This window comes from Apis dorsata, unplaced genomic scaffold, assembly GCF_000469605.1.
Source record: "Apis dorsata unplaced genomic scaffold, Apis dorsata 1.3 scaffold_189, whole genome shotgun sequence".
Lineage (NCBI taxonomy): Eukaryota > Metazoa > Arthropoda > Insecta > Hymenoptera > Apidae > Apis > Apis dorsata.
The window spans coordinates 609504-618897 of NW_006263474.1; the positions used below are offsets into that span (position 1 = coordinate 609504).

The 9394-nt window shown below is 33.8% G+C and overlaps 2 protein-coding genes across 2 annotated transcripts in view; one reads left to right on the plus strand and one right to left on the minus strand.

Annotated features, from left to right (window-relative positions):
- Positions 1–9394, minus strand: part of LOC102681942 (nuclear migration protein nudC) — a 114301-nt gene that overhangs the window by 36352 nt on the left and 68555 nt on the right. The gene's annotated exons all lie outside the window — the stretch shown is intronic.
- The window catches only part of LOC102681812, a 76122-nt gene continuing 66848 nt past the window's right edge, over positions 121–9394 (plus strand). The window contains exon 1 of the mRNA XM_031509872.1: positions 121–141. Within this exon, the coding sequence (XP_031365732.1) occupies positions 136–141 (6 nt within the window). The 5' untranslated portion in view covers positions 121–135. The remainder of the gene's footprint in view (positions 142–9394) is intronic.

The window sequence follows — 9394 nt, forward strand, 5'->3', positions numbered from 1 at the left end:
AACTGGTGTACGAGGTGCGTGTACCCTCCTCCTTTGGCGATCGCTGTCACGCGACTGAGGATCGAGGGTCTTTCGCCAGAGGAAAGTTGTAGTGATTCGACGAGTTACTTTTTTGGTGGAGATACTTTCGTCAAGATGTCGGTGAGTAGTAATTTATCACAATCCTTTTTCAATTTTTCGTGTATTTTAAGATTTTAGATTTGTCGTGACAAAGTATTAATTTGTTAGTATAAAAGTATTAATTTAAAATATTTTTATATTTTCTTCTATATGAGATGTATCGTATGTATCATAAATTTATTCATATTATTATTATTGTATCTATATTTATAAATAAAAGAAGAGGAATAAATATTGAATAGAAAGAAAAGTATGGTCAAAAGGATCAGATATTTAATTTAGAATAATTTGAAGGTATATATAAATCCCGAAAAAAGCGAAAGAAAAAAAAAAACTCTTTCCTTCATTGACACTGATTGAAGGAAATACAGCTAGGTCAATCACTCGTCGAGAAGCGCCTTACGCGTCCGTGACACTTACTTACTCGGAAACAATGCCAGTCACGTAACATCGCTGCGTTGATTGACATTGCCGTGGATTCGTTACGTGGCATCAGTTTTCTCAGACAATTAGGTCATACGAAAAAAAAAAAAAAATAAATAAATAAATAAAATAAAAAGAAATAAGCTGTCGATAAATTGTATAACCCGCTGAAACTAAACGAAAGTGAAATTTTTCTTATATCAGAGATCGAATTATTCGTTGCAAAAGAACGCGTGCATCCTTTTTCCTATAATTAATTAAGAGAATACGAACGAATTTGCAAAGTGTTGACAAATCACACAAATCGTTGTCCAGAATAAAAGAATAAAAAAAAAAAAAAAAATAATAAAAAAACTGAATTCCATTCGATGAAGGTTTATAAATTATCAGAATTGCGAAATGTAAAATCTCAGATCTCTTAATCGTCTCGGTCGTGAATTTTTTTTCGGTAATTTCGCTTAATTCTATGGTTATTCTTGCACACCGTCGTCCGTCGAGCGTGAAAGTCAGACCATTAACGCGCTGTTTCACTAACCGCGCGGCTGACAAGGGGATACGGACCGTGCTAGTCGTACGTATTATCACAAGTGTCAGTAGTAGACGTAAGAGTTGATGTGAACGAGCGATACGCTATTGAAATTTCACGAATGTTAGTTTGCCGAGGCATTGAGCGGATAATTGAACTGGATATAATGGTGGTCATCGGAGTCGTCATGGTTCGATGCATGGGGCAGCGGAACGAGTCAACAATGGGGCGGCCTATGGCAGTTATTGGCTGATGATATGTTCGATAAAATCTCGAGAATCTCGATCTCGAAAGGAATTAAAAATAATAAAATAAAAATAAAATTGCAATGCAAATATTGTATTGTATAATGATATTTTTAACGATATTATACGTACGCAAATTTTTAAAATTGGAAATGTCCGAATTCGAACATTTTATAATTAAAGAGCAGTTAATTTTGAAATAAAATTTAAACTATTGCTTCCATATTCTTGTCGTCACATTGTTGCAACAGGAAAACGAAGTTAGAAGTACGAAGAAGTGGAAGGCATTCAGAACCGTTGCGCGTGCGAGACCGATCGGCGTACACGTAAGGCCGCATATTATGCGTAACCTTCTCCCGACTTCGGATAAGTCAATTCACTTTCGGAAGTGGCTTGCATTATGAAAGTGACTGTGGAAAAGTCGCGTGCACGCTTCGTTGACTCTGGTAACTGCCACAGCTTCGCCAAGCCATTCCAATTCGCCGCGGGATATCGGTCGTGAAGCATTGCGCCTCGAATTTTTCGAAAATACCACCGCTATCTCGCCCATCGTACTTCCTTTTAAACCTTAATACCGTAAAAATGATCGTAAGATTAAATAATGGAAATGTAGGTCGGACAATCTGAGTAATAATCGAAACTTGGAAATCGAAATATTTTAAATATCTGATGAATTTTTTGAAAAGAAGAAAATTAAAAATAACTATTGGAAATGATACAAGATAACAATTTTCGATAATCATCTTTCGACTATATAAGAGCTCGTATAAAAGATTGAATCGAAAATAATTTGTATCCAACGTACATTTTTGAAGAGTTGAATTCTTCAAAATATAAATACATATATAAATTTCATTTTGAAGTAAACGATCCAAAAATCTATCCATTTATCGAAACTCTTCAAAATTCAATATCACATCTCTCTCCTCAACATTCGACGTAAAAATATTCCAACTTGGATCGACGATTGGATTCAAGGAGGATTAATAACGCGCCGGGATAGAATTACCAACTGCTACTCGCCGTTATTCGTCTTCCATGTGCATCCTTCGCGGATCACATTCGTCTGGTTGCCCAACCACGTGGACAGCCATTAGATACAAATCAAATGTATTAATTCAACGGTATCTCAACCAGAGGAGCAATGCAATGGAAATGGAATTCAGCCTTGGCATCAGCGTGGTACCCTTCCATTTTCAGACCAGTCCAACAACTGTCGCAACTATGTTTCCCTCGGTTATATTCTAATCGCTTTCCTTGAATAGAGAAATAATAATGCGGCGTATATCACGGTTCGTTAGAGCGATTTATCACCGTGACGATGGAATAGAAAAGACCCGAAGAAATAAAATCGGCGATAAAAGGAGGCAGATTATTGTTATTCGAAGAGGAAGCCATCGGGGACAATGGAGATTTCTTTCCGCGAAAGGATGACGACGATTAAGACGTCTTAACGCTCGATGATAAATTTCTTTATGGATCGTAACGAAATTGGCCAATTGGGAACTCGATCCCTGTTCAATGAACTCGATCGAGATTTACATGGTTTATTACGGAGGCAGAGGGGAATTATGCGCACGTGATGCAAATCGGTGGCAACGTTTCAAAGCCGCGACAGGCGCGGGTTCGCCATTTTTTTTAATATGTCTCCGCGCAACGATCTACATATTCAAATTCCACGGATTGTGTCATTGCTCGCCACGGAACGCGAGGGAACATATTGTATAACGAAAAATGATTATTTTTATTGAGACAACGAACGAATAATATTTTAATAAATATATGTTTTAATATAAAGACTGTGGATAAAATTTTTATAAACGCTATTATAAATAAAAGAAATCTGTCTTATTATTCGAATATCGTGATGTTTATTATTATTTTTGTATTATGCAAATGCATAAATATTCACAGTCTATTTATCCCGTAGAGAAAATATGCTGATGTTTTAATAACGCGTATAATTTTACATTTTGCAATAAAATGATAGTACTTGTGATGTTCAATGTTTCTCGAGACTAATGCTGTATATTCAAATGTCAACTACACTTTACGTTACGTTATACAAATTTGACTTATGTATTATGTGAAAAATGAACGAATCAAAATAAATAACATAGACTCGATAAGGCATTCAACGAGACATTTGTTATTTGACAATGAAAAGATTTTTTTTTACGAATTTTCGTGTGCTAAATTTGAATCTGGTCCGAAAAATTAGATTTATTACGTTAAGTTTAATACAAAAATATTAATTTTTGATATATTTATGGAAATATTCGAAAATATAATTTTTTCCAATTATACATTGATTTATAATCAAAGAATTTTTTTTTTATTAAAACTATACTATTTTGAAATTACTTCATTTTCAATACATATGAAAGTGTTAATTAATATTTATAAATTTAAATACATTGCATTAATTTCTAAAAGCATTAAAAATCATAAAATGTATTATCATTTTGACGAAGTGTGTATAATATACAATAACTTAAGTGTCTAAATAATAATTTACTGAATTAATTTAATAATTACAATTTAATAATCATAGTTGTTTGATCTCATTCTTTAAATTATCATTAAATAATGATATAAAAAAGAAATAAAGAAATATTTTCATAAAATTTAATTAACAACCAGTTCGAACAAAATGTTAAGCATGAAAAGATTAATATAATTCATGGAAAAGCACAATTGTATCAACTGGAACGCAGTTTCTATATGTTGAAATTTTGCAAAAAATCAAGAACCTGAAAAAGGAATTTCGACACACCGTTTTAACGGAGCAATCCCCCAAGCGATTAACCCGAGAGTTTCGTGAGAAGATGAGTTCTGAACGAATGAATTAACGATGAATAGCGGACAAATTGAAACGTAGGCGTTGAAGATTTCACGCGACACGGTTAACGAATCCATTCGTCCCATCGAGATCGATTTTTTTTTTTTTTTTCTTTTTAATGGCGAAGCGAAAATCTTAATGTAACTTCGATGTTTCCATCGTGTGCTCGGTGTGCAAGTTGCATAATTCAGCAAAATCCAATGCTCACGTTTATGAGGAGACATCGATCCATCGATTTCGATTCATCGAATTTATTTTTAACGAGATTAAACTCCTCGAGATGTTTGACAAATCGCACGAATTTAAAGAGGTGGTTCTCTCTTAATCCTCTTAATCTTGGCACAGTAATGACATGTAAAAAACGCGGATATTCTGACGAATAGCGAATCACGTTTCTCGATAATTTTTTATGTAACTTAAGAATTTTAAGAGCTTAAGATGGAAAACGTCAATCGATATTTTTAAAGAACAATGTCTTCAACGTAAAATTAACAGGGAAACACAACCAGGCTTTGTTTAAATATTTCCAGCGATCACGTTTCGTTAATCTTTGCGTCAATATCGAGGTTCTTGGATATTTATTCAAGAAGAGATTTGAAACTTTTTAGCTTCTTGAAAGTTTATCAAACTTAGCTATGTTATCAAGTTTCAAATTTACGAAAAATTAATTGAAAAAATTGATATAATGGATAAATAGTAAATTAATTATAATTATGTGGTAAATTTAGCTGTTGATTAATTGTCTTCTTATCGAATTTGATATCCTTGAAATATATTATAAAAGCAAATTTTAAACAATTTTTTCCTTTGCACATAATTATGATGATTGGTTTTTTCCAATTATTTGCAAAAAATTTATATGAGTGTGTGTAACAGTTTAATTAATAGTAGCTATCGTTCATCAATTGTTCATTTGGATTGTTCAGAGTCTATTAGGATAATAAGAGATCTTATAAAAAATTTAATTTTTTAGATTCTAATGCGCATACTGAAAAGTTAAGAAATATAAATATACTAATCGAATTTATTTATATTTCTGTACATCAATAAGCAATAAATTTTTTTTCGAATATGTTTAAAAATCAAATAAAGAAATAATTAAAAAATATAAAAAGAATGAATATGTTTCTAATTAATGTAAAATATGTTTCTTAATTTTTGTCAATAAATACATACAGAGAGATCAATAGATATTAAGAAGTTAATATCATTATGAGTTCGATCATTATAATTTCAATCACGCAAGAATTGCTTCATATTTTATTTTCGCGTTTCGTAGATCCAAAGATAAGAAATAATTTGTCGTATGCGATCACTAATATATAAATCTAAACAGAATTCAATGCATAGTACTGAAAATTTTCTATAAATAACTCGAAAAATTATAATAAAAAATTATAAAAATATAATAAAATTAATTATAAAGTAAAGAAAAAAGTTGTTCAAAAAGACATTCTTCACAGAATATTATTTCAAAATCATTAAAATAAATGAGAAGAAACCAATTAAATTCATCAATTACTTTCATACTTTTTAAAAATTAAAAAATTTAGAATATTATGCTATTGGCAGCATAAACTTTCATCAAACTTTGAATCATAAAATAAAAATAAAAATAATCAAAATAAAATCAATTATACGTAAAGAAAAAAATTGTTCAAAAAGACATTTTTGACACAGAATATTATTTCAAAGTCATTAAAATCAATGAGAAGAAACCAATTAAATTCATCAACTTTTTAAAAATTAAAAAATTTAGAATATTATGCTATTGGCAGCATAAACTTTCATCAAATTTTGAATCATTGTACGCATTTTCTTCGTATCGGTCTCCAAATTTACAATTACAAGTATTAAAACGAAGTATGAAGAAAGAAAAAATATCATAAAGAAAAAAAAAAAAAAAAAAAAAAAGAAAGAAAAAAGAATCGTATAAATTTCGCAACGATCCTTCTTTGCGAAACGAGTTAAACACGGAGAGTCCATGTTTCGATCAGAAGAATCACCGTAAAAACCGTTCCTCTCTCGTTGACAGGCAAAGCGTGCCCGATGTATTTTTAGAAGAACCATGAAAAAGGACGAAGAGAGAGAGAGAGAGAGATAAAGAGAGAGAGGAGAGAGAAAGAAAGAAAGAAAAAAAAGAAGGGTACAAGCGCCAGAAGAACTCGACGCCGAGTGGCGCTTCTTACGAAAGCCAAACAACAAACGAGGCGATAATTAATCATAAGCGAGTTGGTTCTCTCTCCCGTGGTCCTGCATTAAAAAAAAAAAAAAAAAAGAAGAAAAAATCTGTTTGTATTTACGCGATTACGGCCGCTCGCGACCACCGTTTTATCACATTCCCGCGTGAACACTGAGCTCGCTCCACTCGAGAAGGAGGCTCCGATCGCGGCCGCCGCGCTGTGTGCTTATTTCCATCGTCTCTTCTGTTGTTGAGCAACCGTTTTATGCGATACACCGTATAAATACCTGTGTTACTTCTTAATGAGGCAATAAAGTCACTTAATCATTAGAGGTATCGATGCGGGCCTGTATCGTACCTCGCTTCGAAACGCGGCGCGCGATTTATTCAGCTCGATCCGTTCGCGACTCGTTCGTGGATATATATATATATATATATATTTAAAGCGTGCTCGTTTCGTCGAAACGAAGCCCATCGGACGAATTTTTTTCTCCCCTCCCTCCCTATCGTTCCGTCTCGTCTTTTCGTCTCATTTCGAGTTTCTCTCCCCTCCCCTCCCCTTCCCTCTCTACTGGTACCGCAGCGAGCTTGGTTGCTTCTGTCGTCGTATCACGAATTCACGGCATAATAAAAAGTCACGATTCCAAAGCGTTGCTCGCCCACGGTTTGTACCTTGTTTATTTGGCCAGATGCCACGGCCAGATTATCCAGTCGCGTTGCACTTGGCGACTTTTAATGTTGGTCAAGCTTGTGCACGGCCTCACACCGGTTACGATCGATTAGAACACGTGAATGAAGCAATCGATTCGCTATTTTTTTTTTTTTTTTTTTTTTACGAAAAGGATCTTCGAACGACTCCATTATATTCTTCGTTTTTCTTCTTTGTTGAATTGATCAAGTTTTTTTTTCCTCGGATTGGAAATATTTTTGGAACAAGTTATCGTTATATTATGCGATACGATCGAGAAAAAAAGTTTTAAAATAATCGAGAATAATAATGTTGTGACAAAAAACGATTATTTATAGTTGTCTATAATATACAAAGGTATTTTTAACAGCGAAAGAATACTAATATGGAATGTAATGCAATCCAAATCAGTGAATCCTATGAATTATTCCTCAAAATTATATATATCAAGAAAGTCAGTGTTGTTACCATTGTTTTTCGAATAAAATAAAAATATTTTTTTTTTTGAGACATCTTTGTATTTTTACAAGGCAACTAACAGGGAAAAAAGCAAAGAGTAGGAAGTCCACTTGCGTGGGCGGCCGCATTTCCGGTGCGGAGGCGACCGGTTGCAGTTGCATCTTAATGAAGTCGATGTAACGCAGCCATCGATTTCGAGGGCGATCGCGAAACAAGCGTGCGAATTGACAATAGGGAAGCGAGCAGCGCCAAAGCAAACGTTTCCCCGAGATTTATCGAACGATTAGTCGAGTGTCGGGCCGTAATTGGTCAAAGAAAAAGCAATCTCGTTCTCTGTGTTAGAAAAACTGGGCGTCTCGACACGTATGCACGTGGGTGGTCACGGTTGTCGTGCTTGGAGTACAAGTAGGCGGTATAACTAACGGTACACTTACGGTTGGAATCGCTGGATTTATTTCTTTATAGTATTGTTAATTCGTTGAAGCATATTTTATGTAAAATTATTATAAAAACTTGTGATCTTAATAATTTCTTTAATCGATTTCAATTTCATTTCGATTAAAATAAAACATTTTAAATTGAATTTGAATTGAAAACAAGTTAAATAAATTTCTTCACATTTTTTAACTTTTATTTTTAATTTTTGAAAATTTTAAGTTTAAACATAATAAGAAATTCGTATCGAAACTTATTACTAGATTGTAATTTCGTCAATCAAAATCAAAATTTTCTTCAAGAAACAATGGATTTTTAAACAACACAACCTATATCGCAAGACGTGCATCTTACGAAATTTCAATATTTTCCAATCACAATCATAATCACAATCGCTGTTATTATTCACTACAAGAGTAAAACAAACTTTGCATTAACCAATCCTAAGCGTATACAATCCTTCGAACATCATTCAAAAACTAATTGTAATCCCCGGAGATCCTCGCAATTACCACATCCGTCGCTCATTTTTCCATTTCACCTGTCCTCATCGAGACGCCTACGCGAGACGCGTGTCTTGCAAAGCTGGCGATTTTGTCGCCAGCCGATCTCGCATAAAGATAAAACGGCCGGCGTGGTATTAACCCTTGTAAAAGTACTCGATAATCGCGTCGTTCATCGCGCGAATTTGTCGAATTTACGATCGGCATAAAAGCCCCCCAAGTTGGATGCGTCGAACGACTTTCGTAAAGAAACCGCACGATTAAGCAACGTTTAACGAGGCGACGTAGATTAGGAGGGGAATACGAATCAGCAAGATAATAACAATAAGGCTATTCCCGCGAAATACGAAGTGTAACAGGCCAATTAATGGGCGACTGGTTTAGTTCATTCCGTCTCTGTTCCTCTCGTTGCTCCACGGATGGGATTTCGCAACGATTTCGAGGAGAGGGAGGGAGATACACGCGTCGACACCGATCCTATCTTCCACCGGTTTGTCTTCGCTTGATACTCGATTTGCGGAATACAACTCGCCACGTTGTTGAAAGCCAAAAGCTTTTGTTCAAAGGGGAAAGTTTAAGCGTCTATTACGAACTATTTTTGATACCATTATTATTCCCTGTTACCCAATTCCTATGAATTATGGGTTCGTAATATTACTGATAAATGCAGTGATACCATTACGGCCATTAGTTTCACTTAAATTGCGAAATCGGTGGCCTAATGTTGTCAGATCGTGCCATAAATTTACTTTAATGGATTGTTATATCGCATTTTTTAGCGATTCAACGCTCTCTAAATGGCTAACTTTGAATAAACTAACTTTATTATTAAATCACAAAAGGTAAAAATTTCTTCGTACAAGATCAACTTTCGTCGATTATTTTTAATCTTCCTCTTCTTACTCTATTTTCATTTATTTTGTAAATTTTAATTATCAGATAATCTATTACTACATTTACAAAAAAAAAAA